Consider the following 18,422-nt stretch of genomic DNA (forward strand, 5'->3'; position numbering starts at 1 on the left):
AAAAGAAAATCTGAATCATAAGGAAATTTACCTTTATTTTTCATTCCATATTTTATATGTAGCTACATATTTTATATGTAGAAATGTAGCTTTTTTTTTACTTTAGCAACATGTTGGCCAAATTGTTGAAATACTGCCTACCAGAGACATATTTTCAGCAATGAAGTATAATTTTATTTAGTGATTTAGACATGTGACTTATGATTTTTTTTTTGGAACGAAGTTTCACTCTTGTTGTCCAGGCTGGAGCACAATGGCACGATCTCAGCTCACTGTAAACTCTGCCTCCCGGGTTCAAGCAATTCTCCTGCCTCAGCTTCCTAAGTAGCTAGGATTACAGGCGAGCCTGCCACCACGCAAGGCTAATTTTTGTGTATTTAGTAGAGACGGGGTTTCACCATGTTGACCAGGCTGGTCTTGAACTTCTGACCTCAGGTGATCCACCTGCCTCGGCCTACCAAAGTGCTGGGATTACAGGCGTGAGACACCACGCCCGGCATGAATTTTTAATAGTATTTCAGATAGCATTTTTGCTATCTGAACGTCGTTGACATATACTTAGCAAAATATTTCCGTATAAAATTATCACAATTTCCTAATTATTCAAACTGGAATTACTATACATGTTTATGTATGTTATCTCTCAAGGTTATCTTTTTCAGCATTCTAGTTACATATTTACATGATGGCTGATATGCAAATACCATAATTCTCACATACCAATCTTCACTGATTTTCCAACACCCTCATGAAGATGGCGAGAAAAGACACACACACACCCCTCCCATTTCATCACCAGGATTCTAGATCGGCCTTGCATCTGCCATGTACTTATCACCTCGCTGTTTCATCGTTCTGGACCATGAAATAGAAAATATTATCATTTACATGTTATTAAATGTTATTTATGTGCATAGTTTTGTGATTTGGACATCATTTAATTTGTGTAGAAGTTTTTCTGACTCAAGATACCAATCATCCTGCTGTTAAACTCACAATAATTGATTAGTCTTTGTTTTATTCTATCCAAGCTGGATCCTCCAGATAGCCATTGCCTTTTCCTCAAGGGAGCAACGTTAGCTTTCCTGAATGATGAAGTTTGGAATTTGTCAAATGTACAACAGGGAAAATATCTTTATATCCTTTTTATCGACTGATTTGAGTTTCTGGCTTGAAACCTTGTACTGTACTAAGTTCTTTCATTACGATAATAGGAAATAATAATAGCAGTTAAGTTTCCTTAAGTATGCCAAACAGTGTTCCAAGTGCCTTGCAAGTATTAATTTAAACATTAAAGCAGCCTTTTGAGATGTAAGTCCTGTTACCATCCCTATTTCACAGGTGAAGAAGCCGAAGCGTAGAGATGTTGATACAGACTCAGGGATGCAGCAAGTGGCGGAACAAGAATCACACTCAGGCAGTCTCTCTCCTTTCTGAATGGAGATAAGCCATAAGATACGTGGAAAATTTTGTTTTTAACCTGACGTTAAGGAAATTACACATCACCTTGAAAGGTTGCACACTTACTCCTATGATGGTGCCATTGCACAGAAACATTTCAGAATACTTTTCTAAATTAAAGAGTTTGTGGAGTGTTTTATAAATATCAATGCTAGTAAATCTTTATCAAATGAAGATGGGTTTGAGTTTTGAAACAGAAGTCATTCAGAGATAAGTCTGGTGTGATTGAAGCCAAATCATTCCAGTTGAGTAAAAATAATAAACGTTTGGAATATGCCGGGCGCAGTGGCTCACGCCTGTAATCCCAGCACTTTGGGAGGCCGAGGTAGGCGGATCACGAGGTCAGGAGATCGAGACCATCCTGGCTAACACGGTGAAACCCCGTCTCTACTAAAAATACAAAAAATTAGCCGGGCATGGTGGTGGGTGCCTGTAGTTCCAGCTACTTGGGAGGCTGAGGCAGGAGAATGGTGTGAACCCGGGAGGCAGGGCTTGCAGTGAGCCGAGATCGAGCCACTGCACTCTAGCCTGGGAGACAGCAAGACTCCGCCTCAAAAAAAAAAAAAAAAGTTTGGAATATACAAACAATTTCAAAAAGAAAGGTCCAAACCTCTTTAGAGTAGGGTCAACTTAAGAATTCCTTTTATTTCTAAAATGTCTGGCTTAGAGGCAGCAGCACTTGCTAAAAGTTTTAATGTATTGGATAAAAAAAAATAAGTTATCATTACTTGATAGAGCATACGTGTGTTTCTGAAGATTTATATAGCCTTACACTTGTCTCTAGTGAATATCATACTTTACATTTCTTAAATGTGCCTAGTCATATATGTGTGATACATATAAAGGCCAGTTCCCTCCGGGAGCAATGACAGAATTTATTCAGAGCTTTAAAATAGTTATGTAGGCCGGACGTGGTGGCACGCGCCTGTAGTCCCAGCTACTCATGAGGCTGAGGCAGGAGAATCGCTTGAGCCTGAGAGGCAGAGGTTTCAGTGAGCTGAGATCGTGCTGCTGCACTCCAGCCTGGTGACAGAGGGAGACTCCTTTAAAAAAAAAAGTTACATAATTAGTATACTGCATGTATTGAGTTTTAAGGAGTAGATTTCAAAACCCCTTCTTGTAGTGCATGTATGAATTTAAAGTTGTTTCTGATTAAATATTTCCTATTAAATTTGAAAATTAGATTTAACTTTCTAAAAGGATTTTTAATTAATGTCATTTTTTAAAAAGGTACACGGGCTGGTGCAGTAGCTCATGCCTGTAATCCCAGCACTTTGGGAGGATGAGGTGGGCAGATCACGAAGTCAGGAAATCGAGACCATCCTGGCTAACATGATGAAACCCCTGTCTCTACTAAAAATACCAAAAAAAAAAAATTAGTTGGGCGTGGTGGCACACGCCTGTAGTCCCAGCTACTCTGGAGGCTGAGGCAGGGGAATTGCTTGAACCTGGGCGGCAGAGGTTGCAGTGAGCTGAGATCATGCCACTGCACTCTAGCCTGGAGACGGTGTGAGACTCCATCTCAAAAAAAAAAAAAAAAAAAAGTATATGTCCAATCCAATAACATTGTAATTATTAGGAATAACCTTGTAATTATTAAGAATAACATGGAGTGATGCTACAATGGAGAATACTACGTGGCTATTAAAAGTAACATTAGTTAATATTGGAATACTATGTAGCTATTAGTTTTGAATCTTACATGTTGGAAACTAGACTGACTGCTTTGCTGTATATAACTTAATTCTCTCAAACCACCTCTCCCGATAAGAAGGCAATTTAACCTATTTGACAAATCCTTGGACCATGTTGAAACATGACATGTGTATATGAAATACTGTACATTTTCCAGAATCAGAAATATATGCTATGCACACAGGTGAGAATTTTGTTAACAGCAATAGGAAGGGAACTTGCAGGGATGTGAATTAGTAAATTTATATTCTTCAGTTTTCTTTTAAAAATATTTTTAAATGACTTATATTTTCTAATTTGCATTTTCTTTTTCTTTTTTTTTTTGAGACGGAGTCTCGCTCTGTCACCAAGGCTGGAGTGAAGTGGCGCCATCTTGGCTCACTGCAACCTCTGTCTCCCACGTTCAAGCAATTCTCCTGTCTCAGCCTCCCAAGTAGCTGAGACTGTAGGCACATGCCACCATGCCCGGCTAATTTTTGTATTTTTAGTAGAGGTAGGATTTCATCATATTGGTCAGGCTGGTCTCGAACTCTTGACCTCAGGTGATCCACCTGCTTCAGCCTTCCAAAGTGCTGGGATTACAGGTGTGAGCCACTGCGCCCAGCCCTAATTTGCATTTTCTAAAGTCCTGAATCATACTGTAGTCCTCACTTGTGTAAACCCTCCTCATTCAGTTCATACAAGCTAAGTTGCTGCTTGTGATTTAACAGAGACATCTCCTTCCAACTGTGTCATTCTAGGCCATAAATAATTCAGAAGTACTGGCAATTACATAGCATTTTGATCTTAATATTATAATTTCAATTAAATTAGCAAGAGAGATTTTTCTTTGATTTTTACATCATTTTCTGATTCTCTTAGTGACATACAGCCCCCTGTATCTGAGGGTTCCACATCCAGAGATTCAACAAATCAAAGATCAAAAATATTTGGAGACCGGGGGCAGTGGCTCATGCCTGTAATCCCAACACTTTGGGAGGCTGAGGCAGGAGGACGGCTTCATCTCAGGAGTTCGAGACCAGTCCAGGCAACATAGGGAGACCCTGTCTATACAAAAAAATAAAATAAAATAAATTAACCTGGTGTGGCAGTGAATCGCTGGGGTCCTAGCTACTTGGGAGGCTGAGGATCATTAGAGCCTGAGAGGTTAATGCTGCAGTGAGCATGATCATGCCCTCTAGCCTGGGCCACAGAGGGAGACCCTGTTTCAAAAAAAAAAAAAAAAAAAACTCTGAAAAAGTAATAATACAACAATTAAAAAAAAAAAAAGTACAACCACTACCTACATAGTATTTACATTGCATTAGGTATAAGTAACATAGAGATGACTTAATGTATAATGCAGCTGTGCCTCGATTATACGCAAATATGCCTTTTTTTTTTTTTTTTTTTTTTTTTTTTTTGAGACAGGGTCTTGCTTGTTGCCCTGGCTGGAGTACAGTGCTCATTCCAGCTCACTGTAACCTCAAACCCATGTGCTGAAGGGATCCTCCTGCCTCAGCCTGCCCAGTAGCTGGGGCAACAGGCACATGCCACCATGCCTGGCTAATTTTTTAATTTTTTATAGAGAGCCTTGTTTTACAACCTGCTGCGCTATTTTCTGTAAAGGACTTGAGTATCTGGAGATTTTGGTCTTCATGGGGGTCCTGGAACCAATCCTTCATGGATGCTGAGGAATGACTGTATATCACACACACACAAAGTTTACTGGCTTCTGCAAACAAATTTTGAGCCTATTACCAAACAGCCTGATCAACAAATGTACATCTAAAGTAAGATATGTAAGTGCTAAAATTGTTTTTAACTTAAAATGACATATGTAATATAGAAATGAAAACTAGACACTATTTCATTCCCATCCATTGAGATAATAGTGGTGAGCACTTAGGATAAGCACCAGGCTTGAGTTGCTGCTCTTGTCACTTGTTCTTGGAAATTTAGGCTCTGTTACACCACCAACTCTCAAATCACTTCCCTGCTGTAGAGCTAAACTTGACGTCCTCCAGAATTTCTCTAACTTAACATGTTGAATCTCTGAGAGTACAAAACTTGAAACAAGAGAGTGATCTGCCTGGCATCCTCTGTTTATTGAATGGTTTTATTTAATTCTCCTTTACATTGCCACCTTAACAATCCTTCCAGCTACGTATCTTAAAGGATGTGATGGAGAAGTTATCAACTGGTGTTTTCAGGTACGCTAAAGTAACCAAATCATTGTTGTTTTTCTATTTTCAAGGAGCTAAGGCAGGCAGTCCCACTTTTGTTTTAGCTCTCGCCATGTGCCTGTTGCCTCCATATTTTATTATTAGGTTGGTGCAAACATAATTGTGGTTTTTGCCATTGAAAGTAGTGGCAGAAACTGTAATTACTTTTGCACTGACCTTATATTTCATTTAGATAAATAGCTGCTCTTTAATATTTATCAAAGTATATCTGGTGGCACACCAGTAGGTACTCCCAGAAATAGAAGTGGCTTGTGAGTTTTCCTCACTTCATTATATAGTGTACCTCACCCTTTGCTTTTCCTCATCACCCCTCCCAAAGCAACTTGAAATAACCAATAGCTTGAAGGAGAGAAAACCATGGTATATTTGTTTAAAGTTGAATGTTTATCACTTACAAAAGAGGGAGTAGGCCGGGCGCAGTGGCTCACCCCTGTAATCTCAGCACTTTGGGAGGCTGAAGCGGGTGGATCACCTGAGGTCAGGAGTTCGAGACCAGCCTGGCCAACATGGCAAAACCCTGTCTCTACTAAAAATACAAAAATTAGCTGAGCCTGGTGGCAAGCACCCATAATTCCAGCTACTGGGAAGGCTGGGACAGGAGAATTGCTTGAACCTGGGAGGTGGAGGTTGCAGTGAGCCAAGATCTCACCTTTGCACTCCAGCCTGGGCAACGAGAGAAACTCTATCTCAAAAAAAAAGAGGTAGTAAATAAAGAAGATAATTTTTTTTCCTTCAAAACTTAACCACTTTTAACATTGGAAACACTAATGGGCAAATTTGTTTGAATTACTTAAAGTAATAGATTTGAGGCTGGGTGCAGTGGCTCATGCCTGTAATCCCAGCACTTTGGGAGGCTGAGGTAGGCGGATCACTTGAGGCCAGGAGTTCAAGACCAGCCTGGCCAACATGGTGAAACCCATCTCTACTAAAAATACAAAAATTAGCCAGGCTTGATGGTGCATACCTGTAATCCCAGCTACTAAGGAGGCTGAAGTATGAGAATCGCTTGAACCTGGGAGGCAGAGGTTGCAGTGAGCTGAGATCGTGCCACTGCACTCCAGCCTGGGCAACAGAGCCAGAGTCTGTCTCAAAAAATTAATAAAATAATAGATTTGAGCATTTGTCATATACCACCCCATTTGTTCTACTTTAACTTGACCTGACATTTCTAATTTCATTCCTTCTCAGACCTCAGTTGGATGAACCCATTCCACTGTATGAGGCAAAAGTTTCCATGGAAGTTGTTCAGAAACATCAAGGAAGAAAAAAGCAAGTTGTTCAATTTTAATTTTCTTCTTTCTCAGACTTCAATCGGATGAACGTATTCCAGTATTTGAAGCCAAAATTTTATTTGGAAATTGTTGAGAAAAACCAAGGAAGAGAAAAGCAAGTTGCATTTTTAAGCACGTTTCCCTGCTAAGACAAGATGCTCAGTTGACACATTTGAAAAGTGTTTGAAAAATTCTTGTGCAAATGATCAAGATAATTCTATAATTAACATCTTAAGGGAATTTTCTAAAGGCCTTTTCATTGTTTCTATATATTTTGCCCCTGCTATAAAATTCCTTCCATGAAGAAAACTGCTTTCAGCAAAAGCCACACTACTCTATTGATAAAGCTGTTGCAGGCCTTTGCTAAGCTATCAAAGTAACGTATTAATTTTCTGTCAACTCCGTTCTCAACACCTTCCTTAAGTCTTTGCTGTCATCATTTAAGCATTTGAGTATATTTTGAAGTCTTAAAGGACCTAGCCCATAGGCACTTAAATTTTGTGTTTTCAACTATTCATTCACTCCGGCTTTCCCCAGGATCAAAGAAGAGGATCTCATTAACTTGCCAGTGGCCGCTGCCTGGAAGGCTGAGATGACCAGGCACTGGGAACGGGGAAGGGAGGTTGTCGGGAGGCTGCGCTGGCATAGGAAGCGTGCTGACGTCTTATCTGAGTTCTCTATTTGGGGGTTGAGGAAGGTGGCCTAGTCCCCTCTCCTTGCCTATTGAGAGCAGCAGCCACTGCCCTCTCTCAAGTTTGTGGAAGCAGCAGCCCATGGCCGCAGCTCAAGTTTGTTTCCTTTTCATCCAGGCGCCAAACCCTGGGCTGATCACATCCCTGCTGCGGGCTTAAATAGCGTTCAGCTATTTCGGTGCCCCACAGGGTAGTGCACATCAGCGCCCTGGATCGCACGCTTTCCAGAAGCGTCGCTGAACCTGGAGATTGGACTCCTGTCGAAGACCCGGCAGAAGCGCCAGGGCAGGGTCACCGCTAGGACAGTGGGCGTTGACGGCCTCCGGGGATCGCGGCCGTGGGCTGGGTCTCGCGGGCTGCCCGCTGCGCATGCTCCGCTAGGAACCGGCGGGGGCGGGGCGGGGCGGGGCGGGGCGGGGCGGGGCCGCGTCGGGGACTGGAGCGAGGCGCGGCGCCACGTCGGGGGCGGGCCCGGCGAGCGCGGGAAGGCTCTGCGGGGCGGCCAGCCGTCCTCAGCCTTCTCGCGTCATGGCCCTGTCGGTTCCCTGCTACTCACCCAGCTTCCGAAAGCCGCCCGAGGTAGTGCGGCTCCGACGGAAAAGGGCCCGGAGCCGTGGAGCTGCCGCCTCCCCGCCCCGTGAGCTGCCGGAGCCGGCGGCCCGCCGAGCCGCCCTGGCGGCGGGGCTGCACCTTCGCCCTTTCCCTGCCGCGGGGGGCAGAGGCGGTGGCGGCGGCCCGGCCGCTGCCCGGAGGAACCCTTTCGCCCGCCTGGACAACCGACCGCGGGTCGCCGCGGAGCCCCCCGAAGGGCTGGCCCGCGAGCAGCCGGAGGCGCCGGGCCCGGTGAGTGTCTTGTAGCCTGGCCGCCAAGGGGCTCTGTCATGGGTTGAGCCAGCTGTGAATCGGGGGTGGAAAGTCCTCGCGTTGGAGGCAAGGAAATGGGCGCGAAGACTTCGGCCGCCCGTGGCTTTAGGGTGCCCCGCGCTGGGAGCCGCGGCTCTGGCAAGGCCGGATTTGCGGGAAGAGCGCGCCTCCGGCTGTCCCGCTGCGGGTGTACTCACGGGACGCGTTCCCGAGGAAAGTGAGGGGCCCCTTGGAGGACTTAAAGGTGACTTAGAAGAGAGCTCGAAAAACCCTGAGACCCCCATCTTGCAAGGACGCTGTTCGATGGGGCAGGTGACAAACCCTGCTTCCCCCGTGATTCAGGGCCTCCTTTCTCTCACGCACTCCGAATTATTGTGGGGATGGGGGAATGTTGAGGATTCGTGGGGTCAGAATTCCCTAGCATTTGTCCTATCCAAAGCCTTTTGGATCTTTCTGTTGGAAACACCGGTCCTTGTTCCCCTCAATTTTGATACTAAAGTTCAGGCACAAAACTGAAGTGTTGAAACTCATAGATTGGATGGGGTGTGTCTGAATTTGGGTGCACTTGGATTTATTGAGAAGCGTGTATGCCAGGTGAGGCTCTGTACATACTTAATGCAAACTTCAGCATCCTTTAAAATTTAAAGGACAATATTTGTAACCTCAGTTTTTAGATTCTAATCAAGAAAATGATTTGCTATGGGAAGAGAAGTTCCCTGAAAGAACAACTGTTACTGAATTACCCCAGGTAATACTTTTTAAATATCATTAGAATGTGTATTTGTATAAACTTTTTTTCCTAGCTAGGATTTGAGCCAATTTTTAAAACTACATTTATACTTCTCAGAAGCATTTTGCTTGGAAAGTAGTTTTACAGAGAGGCTTGATCGGGGTGAAAATACCAGGGGTGAAAATACGACATCAGCCAAGGTAAAGGAGTTGGTTTGATACAGTAATGATGACTGTAAAGATAGCCAGTGCTAAAATAGGCCTAATAGACATGGGGGTTGTCTTTTACCCTCTAACAGTTTTTAATACTCTTCTTTGGGCAGTTGACTTCTCCAGCTCATCACTCAGAGCCAGCCCTCCTGGCCCACCTCCACAGGTTGTTGCATAGCACTGAACCTCGTTGCTCCCCTGCGCTAACATACACACGTTTCCATTCCCCAACCGCTACTGTTGTGCTGTGTAGTTTGATAAATGCGGTTTGTCCTAATGGGAACAGGCTAGAAGAGTTCTCCAAGACCCAGTTTCTCTTGTAAATAAGTGACCTTCTTATGGTCTATCAAAGATAGTTCCCCCTTCTCTGATATTTTATTGTGATATAAAAGAATCCTTGGCCGGGCATGGTGGTTCATGCCTGTAATCCCAACTCTTTGAGAGGCTGAGGCAGGCGGATCACCTGAGGTCAGGAGTTTGAGAACAGCCTGGCCAACATGGCGAAACCCCGCCTCGACTGAAAATACAAAAAAACTAGCCAGGCGTGGTGGCGCATGCCTGTAGTCCCAGCTACTGGGGAGGCCGAGGCATGATAGTCGGTTGAACCCAGGCGGTAGAGGTTGGCACTGAGCCGAGATCACACCACTTCACTCCAGCCTAGGCGACAGAGGGAGACTCTGTCTCAATTTAAAAAAAAAAAAAAATTCTTGTATCGTGGAGAATGTTGACATGAAAGGACAGCAGACAGATTGAGGGGAAATACATGAAGTCAGAAAATGTTTCTTAAATATGGGCTTTGTTAGCCCTGGATGCAGAGTTTCAGAGGCTTAAAAGATCCAAAATGTTTAAACACTTGGAATATTTCTACTTCAATACAGACATCTGTACTACCATGAAGAACTGTAAAAACTAAAAAGTGAAATCTGCGCATCCACAACCCCTACCCCCAACAACAACAAATTCCCTCTTCCCACAGATAACCACGGTTAAAAGTTTAGTGTGACTCCTTTCAGACTTTTTTTACAGTGTGTAATATATTGTTCGTGTTATTTATTATACGGTTTATATGATTTTTACTTTTCAGTGATCATGAGTATGTTAGCTGATAAAATCTTTAGGTTGAAGGTTTTTTTCTTAATACTCGACTAATTTTTTGCATTCTTTGTTTTCTAAAGACTTCACATGTATCGTTCTCCGAGTCTGATATTCCGTCCTCAGAAAATACTGAGTTACCTGTGGACTGGAGTATTAAAACCCGACTCCTTTTCACCTCTTCTCAACCCTTTACCTGGGCAGATCATTTGAAAGCACAGGAAGAAGCTCAAGGTCTTGTCCAGCATTGTAGGGCAACAGAAGTTACTTTGCCTAAAAGCATACAGGTAACTCTGAAATAAAATAGTTATGTGTTAAAGTAACAAATTAAGTGTGAAATGATCTCCTTTGCAAAATAGCAGAGATACTACCTTCCATTAAGTTTTTCTTTGGAAATTTAAAGATACAAAGACTTAGGAAATTTTGTCTTTCCCAAATGGTGCTTATGGTGCTTTCATACCTTTTTTTTTTTTTAAGTCAGATTGAGTAATTGCTCATAAATTTAGAGACTTGTACTGCAAATTAATCAGTGTTGCAGGCAAGAATTGTTAAATTATTTTTCTCTAAGGCTTTTTGAGAAAGAAAATACAAAGAAAGAAGTGAAAAGCAATTGAGTGTGATTGCAAGGGCTGATGGATTTACTGATTTTCTTACCTGTATAAGGAAAATTTTATAAATTTTGGGGAGTTTGTGAGTTCTAGAATAGTTTTAGCGAAATACATTTTGATTGTTTTAAAGCGTCAACTCAAAACTGGGAGGCTGGGCACAATAGCCCATGCCTGTAATCTCAGCACTTTGGGAGGCTGAGGTGGGAGGATTGCTTGAGACCAGCCTGAGCAATGTAGTGAGACCCCGTCTCTACAAAAAAAAAAAATAGCTGAGCATGGTGGTGGGTGCCTATAGTCCCAGCGACTTGGGAGGCTGAGATGGGAGGATTGTTTAAGCCCAGGAGGTCAGGGCTGCAGTGAGCTGTGATTGCGCCACTGTACTCTAGCCTCAGTGACAGAGTGAGACTGTATCTTAAAAAAATTTTTTTGAAGTCTCAAACTAGGTTAAAAAAGGATTACCCTGAAAGAGATCTTGGTATATTATACATCGTTTCAATAAATAGATTAGGATGATTTGTGATTTGCCATATCAGTGTTTACTGGCTACTTTTAAAACAGCATTTTGGGCCGGGCGCAGTGGCTCAAGCCTGTAATCCCAGCACTTTGGGAGGCCGAGCGGGCGGATCACTAGGTCAGGAGATCGAGACCATCCTGGCTAACACGATGAAACCCCGTCTCTACTAAAAGATACAAAAAAAAAAAAACTAGCCGGGCGTGGTGGCGGGCGCCTGTAGTCCCAGCTACTCCGGAGGCTGAGGCAGGAGAATGGCGTGAACCCGGGAGGCGGAGCTTGCAGTGAGCCGAGATCCGGCCACTGCACTCCAGCCTGGGCGACAGAGCGAGACTCCGTCTCAAAAAAAAAAAAACAGCATTTTGGAGAGAGGGCTGGACATAGTGTTACCTATACGCACATGTCCACCCCTATTCCTCATGATAAAAAAGGTAGTGAATTGTCCTTAAGAATGGTAGAAACAGGCAGATGTTCCCATCTATGTTTAAATGTTATGATACTGTGGTTTAACATTACATCTGGCCCAAATAAGGATAAATTGTGTTTTCATTCCTATAACAGTTATTAATGCTTTCCTATAGAAAGCAGTAAAGATTCTTAGACCTAAGTGTTTGGTATGTATTATCTTCAAAAAAATTCTGTATTTCTCAATGGGCAAAAACTCTCCACTATCCCCTTTGGATTTAGGATCCCAAACTCTCCACTGAGCTCCGTTGTGCCTTCCAGCAGAGCCTTATCTATTGGCTCCACCCTGCTTTGTCTTGGCTACCACTGTTCCCTCGTATTGGAGCTGATAGAAAAATGGCTGGAAAGACAAGTCCTTGGTCAAATGATGCAACCCTGCAGCATGTTTTAATGAGTGACTGGTAAGATTAGTAAGAAAAATTTGTGCAATTCAATAGTGAATTTTTATTTTAGCAGTATTCTCTATCATATTTGTGACTGGATACGTTAATGGCAGAAGGGTATCTAGATCCTTGTGAATTTTATCTGAACCTGTTAATAACCAACACGTAAACTGTTTACTTTTTTTTTGTTGTTTTTTAGCTGTTATTCATTCTTTACCCAATTGTGGTAGAATATATGTAAGTGTTGGTTAAATATATACAGACCGACAGGCCGGGCGCGGTGGCTCACGCCTGTAATCCCAACACTTGAGGAGGCCGAGGCGGGCAGATCATGAGGTCAGGAGATTGAGACCATCCTGGCTAACACGGTGAAACCCCGTCTCTACTAAAAATACAAAAAAATTAGCCGGGCATGGTGGCAGGCGCCTGTAGTCCCAGCTACTCAGGAGGCTGAGGCAGGAGAATGGCATGAACCCGGGAAGCGGAGCTTGCAGTGAGCTGAGATCACGCCACTGCACTCCAGATCGCCCCACTGCCAGCCTGGGTGACAGAGCGAAATTCTGTCGCAAAAAAAAAAAAAAAAAAATACAGACACACCCCTAATTCTTTAATGCTACTTCTTGTCAGTCTCTACTTCTTTTTTATCAGCAGCTCAGAGAAAGTCAGCAAGCAATTCTCAATTAAGTTTTGTTTAAAGACAAAGTAAGTGTTTAAGTGGTATACACTGTTAAAGTATTGAGAAGTCATCAGCGAGTCCTCATAACCAATTTCAGTCCTTTAAAGCTAAGTCATACATAACCACAAAAATTCAAACCATTATCTAAAATATTTGTGTTGTGTTTTAAACAAGGTATCAAACTGAATTATACAGAACTATAAACATTGCATTAAATGTTTAATAATACCTAAAGAAAATGTTTTTACTTCATAGGTCCGTGAGCTTTACTTCTCTATATAATTTGCTGAAGACAAAACTTTGCCCCTATTTCTACGTTTGTACCTATCAGTTTACTGTCCTCTTCCGAGCAGCAGGATTAGCTGGAAGTGACTTAATCACAGCTCTCATATCTCCTACAACTCGAGGTTTAAGAGAAGCTATGAGAAATGAAGGTAAAAGTTTAGGTTTAAAGTGAGAATACTATACTATATAGTAAACTTGTTTTAGCCTAAAAGTATTTGAATTTAAAATGCCTTTTACCAGTTAATTAGCAACATTAAGAAATATATTATTTCTTTATTTCTAGGTTTTTTTTTCCTCCCCCACAATTATTTAATCCAGCAGTCCCCAAACTTTTTGGCACTAGGGATCAGTTTCAAGGACGGTGGGGAGGATGGTTTCGGGATGAAGCTGTTAAACATCAGATCATCATTCTTATAAGGAGGGCACAACCTAGATACCTCACATGTGCAGTTCACAATAGGATTCGTGCCCCTATGAGAATCTAATGCGACCACTGATGTGACAGGGAGGTGGAGCTCAGGCAGTAATGTTCACTCACCAGTCGCTCACCTCCTGCTGTGCGGCCCGGTTTCTAACAGGCCATACGGACCCCTGATTTAAACTGTTCCTTCCACATAGTGTTCCCTTCTCTGATCTCTAAAATAAAACACATATTGGGCCAGATAGTCACCATCTGAATATACTCTTCTACAAATTCTTATGTAGTACCATTTACCCTTTTAATAACATAATTTTCAAACTGAGGAAACCCATTAGTGGGTCATAAAATCTGTCTAATGGGCCCAATCAGTGCTTTTTCAAAAAGTGAACTGGGATACAGTGTAACTGACAAACGAGTGTCACATGTATGTGTTGTCTCCGGAACCTCTTTCAAGGAGATATGTTTTATGCATGTATGTAGGTTTGTGAAGAAAGCTTGAAAACTCTACTGCCTTAATAGATCATTTATAAAAACCAACATTTCAAATTTTTTACACTCTAAAAGTGCAGCTTGCCTGTTAAATACTTTACATGAAAACTCAGTTACATTTTTTTTCCTCATGTAGGTATTGAATTTTCTCTGCCTTTAATAAAAGAAAGTGGCTATAAGAAGGAGACAGCATCTGGAACAAGCTTGGGATATGGGGAGTATGTGATTAAAATAACTTTTTATGTCATCCACTGACTTACGGACTCATGAAATAGATTTGTACAAGAGCAGCTTTGAGAAATAGGGACTCTAACTGTAGCAATTTCCTAGGGAGCAAGCCATCAGTGATGAGGACGAAGAGGAAAGTTTTTCCTGGCTGGAAGAGATGGGTGTGCAAGATAAAATTAAAAAGCCAGACATACTTTCTATCAAGCTGTATCCTTTCAGTTGCTGTTAATTAGAATTAATTTTCATTGAATGACGTTAGTGAGAAGTTTAACATTGGCAGTTTTATATGACTATAATCTTGATTTATCTTCAGATCATATTAAAACTAATTGTCCATTGTAATATTAAATAAGCCCCTAAGTAATAAATGGTGAACTGTTAAACCTTTTTTAATCAAAACGTTCAATTGTGATTCTTTGTGGGAGAATAGGTGTGTTTTGACTAGAGAAGAAATTAGGTTCAGGTGTCAGTTTGTAGCAAATTCAGATTGGTAACATTTTGATTGAAACATATGCCTTATGATTCGGTAAAGAGAGGTAGCAAGAGGATTTCCATTTCTTCATGGTGAAAAGGAGTCTTGGGTGATTCAGAATCAAGATAACTGCTTTACACATTAGGTGAGATTTGCTTTTGCAATTTCCTTGATTGTCATCTTCAGTCGTAAAGAGAAACATGAAGTACAGATGGATCACAGACCTGAGTCTGTTGTGTTGGTAAAAGGAATCAACACCTTTACATTGCTCAATTTTTTGATTAACTGTAAGAGTTTAGTTGCTACCTCAGGTCCACAGGCAGGACTTCCTCCAACCCTCTTGTCCCCTGTTGCTTTCCGAGGTGCCACAATGCAAATACTTAAGGTAATAAAAATCTCCATAACCTAGCTGTTAATACAAACTACTTTACTTTGTTTGATAGGATAAATTCTTGATTTAAAAAAACAAAAAAAAAACCTCGTAGCATTTTTACTTGGTACATATTTTCCTTTTGCTTTCCTCCCATTAAAAAAAAATATTTTATAAGACAGTTACATCAAAGAAATTATGTGGAAATATGTAAATTATATGAAATCCTTTTTATTTTCTTTTTGAGACGGAGTCTTGCGCTGCTGCTCAGGCTGGATGGAGTGCAGTGGCATGATCTCAACTCAGTACAACCCCTGCCTCCCGGGTTCAAGTGATTCTTGTGCTGTGCCTCAGCCTCTTGAGTGGCTGGGATTACAAGCACACACTACCAACCCTAGCTATTTTTTTTGTTTTGTTTTTTCTTGTTTGTTTTAAGAGAGTGTCTCACTCTGTCACCTGCTGGAGTGCAGTGGTGCGATCTCAGCTTACTGCAACCTCCGACTCCTAGGTTCAAGCGATTCTCCTGCCTCAGCCTCCTGAGTAGCTGTGATTACAGGTGTGCACCACCACGCCTGGCTAATTTTTTTTTTTTTTTTTTGCATTTTTAGTAGAGACAGGTTTTCACCATATTGGTCAGGCTGGTCTTGAACTCCTGACCTCATGATCTTCCCTTGGCCTCCCAAAGTACTGGGATTACAGGCATGAGCTGCTGCACCTGGCCGCCCTGCATTCATTCATTCATTCATTCACTCATTCATTTAGAGACAGTCTTGCTGTCACCCAGGCTGGAGGGCAGTGGCTTGATCTTGGCTCACTGCAAACTCTGCCTACCGGGCTCAAGCGATTCTTCTGCCTCAGCTTCCCAAGTAGCTGGGACTATAGGCTCACACCACCATCCATGCCTGGCTAATTTTTTTGCATTTTTAATAGAGACAAGGTTTCACCATGTTGGCCAGGCTGGTCTTGAACTCCTGACCTCAAGTGATCTTCCCACTTTGGCCTCCCAAAGTGCTGGGATTATAATCATAATAAATTATATATGTAAATACAAAATACATACAATTTTATTACTTAGTAATAAAATTGAATGGACTTTAAATTTTTGTTTTTCCAATAGTCTGCATTGACAATGTGTTATTAAATCAGACAAAATACCATATGAAAAAGTGGTATTCTCTGGAATATACATCACCTGAAAATCTCATAATATGGAGAGGATGCTGAAAATTTACTAAGTATTTGTACTCACGTAACATTGTTTTGATGTCTTGGGAAATAGTTTTGTTCCATAATTGTTAAAGAGAGGAAACCCCAAATGGAAATATATTGAACATATTTTTGGCTAGACAAAAGGTTGAGAGATGATCATAATTTTCCTTTTCTTTAAATTTTCATAAAGGCACGAAGTGTAAATGTGAAGACACAAGCTCTTTCTGGATACAGAGACCAGTTTAGTTTGGAGATTACAGGTCCTATCATGCCTCATTCTCTGCATTCACTGACCATGCTGCTCAAATCTTCACAGAGTGGGTCTTTCTCTGCAGTACTATATCCACACGAGCCAACTGCTGTATTTAACATCTGCCTGCCAGTGGACAAAGTACTTGATATGGTAAGAAAGACACCTACGAGCAGACTGTTTTAGTTGTTTAACTAGCTGGAGGGAACTGAGTCATTTATGCTGAGTCACTTTTGTGTTTCAAGTAATTAAACTGTTACTTAATTATGAATTACTAGAGGAAAGAATAATGTCTATAAGTTGTTTTTGTGAGGTAGCTTTCATGAATTCAGTCCAAGTCCAATTTTCTTTTTTTTTTTTTTTTTTTGAGACGATATCTTGCTGTTGCCCAGGTGGAGTGCAGCTGCGCGATCTTGGCTCGCTGCAACCTCAGCCCCCTGGGTTCAAACAATTCTGCCTCAGCCTCCCAAGTAGCTGGGATTACAGGCATGTGCCACCATATCCGGCTATATTTTGTATCTTAGAGACGGGGTTTCACCATATTGGCCAGGCTGGTCTTGAACTCCTGACTTTAGGTGATTCACCTGCCTCGGCCTCCCAAAGTGTTGGGATTACAGGCTTGAGCCATGGCGCCCGGGCTCAGTCCAAATACAGTTTTAACAGTGACTGAAAAAACTTCGCATTTCAAAAAGGTACAACTTTTATTTTCATTTCCTCTTGGATCCAAAACTCAATAGTACCTGATTCCTTTATAGTTTAAGGAAACATGATTCACTGTGGGTATTTATTTAACCATATTTGCCTTTAATTTTGAATATACTTAAGGTTTTTAGAGCTAGAATAATTAAGACCTTTAAAATTATCTCATGCATCTCAGTTGGCTAGACTTATAAAAATAACCATTAATGTTTTGGGATTTTGTCACTACAAAAATTCTTAGGATCAACTTCTGTTGATAGGATGAATCACGTGAATGAGACATTTGTCAGTCTCCATAGTAATTATTTGAAACTCTTTTGTGTTTAAAGATTGATGTGCTTTTTACTGACTTGTATACACATTTCCACAGGAGGTTGTTCATAAGGAGCTTACTAACTGTGGTTTGCACCCTAACACCCTGGAGCAACTTAGTCAAATACCATTACTTGGGAAATCATCTTTACGGAATGTGGTGCTGAGAGACTACATTTATAATTGGAGATCCTGAACACCAAAGTAAGCCTAAAAGGAATCTTTGAGGAAAAAAGCCTTCTAGCAAGGAAATTCAAGATTCTTGAAGTTGAAGGAATATACTGACATGTTATAAACATAACTTTTATTACAGTAGCATCTAAGGTTTTAAATCAGTGTTTTCTGCTTTTACTATTTTCAGATTAGATTTTTAGATACAAAGATGAAAAACTCAGATAACTCAAATGAGCTATCTGTATCCCTACAACCTAATTGTATATTGAGTAGAAACTGAATTAATGTTTCCTTGCAAATGGGTAATCACATAGCAGTTACCTCATGGCATTGTGACTAATGGCATCAGGGCAAAAATATGTTACTTTACCATTTACCTAAGACTGTTAGCAGGTTCTTGTTTCATAAAGGTAGAAAATAAACATAGATAACATCTACTGAGCTAGCTGATTGGTGATGCTTCTACCTTAATATCTTTCCTACTGATTTATAATTCCTTTATTTTCACATATACTAAAACTCTAATGCATGTTAATTCAGATAAAAAGGCATTTTGTATTCCACATAGAATAGTGTTAAGAATTGTGAAGTACACACTGAGCTGTCATGGCAAAGTAGTATTTAATGTGCT

At 41.4% G+C, this 18,422-nt stretch overlaps 2 protein-coding genes across 2 annotated transcripts in view; both read left to right on the top strand.

Annotated features, from left to right (window-relative positions):
* The window catches only part of CRYZL1 (crystallin zeta like 1), a 53,674-nt gene extending 46,526 nt beyond the window's left edge, over positions 1-7,148 (top strand). The window contains exons 11-13 of the mRNA XM_025378055.1: positions 1,032-1,137; positions 5,303-5,348; positions 6,570-7,148. Coding sequence (XP_025233840.1) covers positions 1,032-1,137; positions 5,303-5,348; positions 6,570-6,669 — 252 coding nt within the window. The 3' untranslated portion in view covers positions 6,670-7,148. The remainder of the gene's footprint in view (positions 1-1,031; positions 1,138-5,302; positions 5,349-6,569) is intronic.
* A 647-nt stretch (positions 7,149-7,795) lies between these two features.
* DONSON (downstream neighbor of SON) lies at positions 7,796-18,229 on the top strand. Its single transcript, XM_025379980.1, has 10 exons — positions 7,796-8,187; positions 8,876-8,956; positions 10,323-10,526; positions 12,046-12,224; positions 13,138-13,316; positions 14,214-14,295; positions 14,408-14,512; positions 14,964-15,162; positions 16,547-16,759; positions 17,676-18,229. The coding sequence occupies exons 1-10, from the start codon at positions 7,873-7,875 to the stop codon at positions 17,811-17,813; spliced, it is 1,695 nt and encodes a 564-aa protein (XP_025235765.1). The 5' UTR covers positions 7,796-7,872; the 3' UTR covers positions 17,814-18,229.
* Positions 18,230-18,422: the final 193 nt, after the last annotated feature.

The sequence above is a fragment of the Theropithecus gelada genome, chromosome 3 (assembly GCF_003255815.1).
Source record: "Theropithecus gelada isolate Dixy chromosome 3, Tgel_1.0, whole genome shotgun sequence".
NCBI lineage: Eukaryota > Metazoa > Chordata > Mammalia > Primates > Cercopithecidae > Theropithecus > Theropithecus gelada.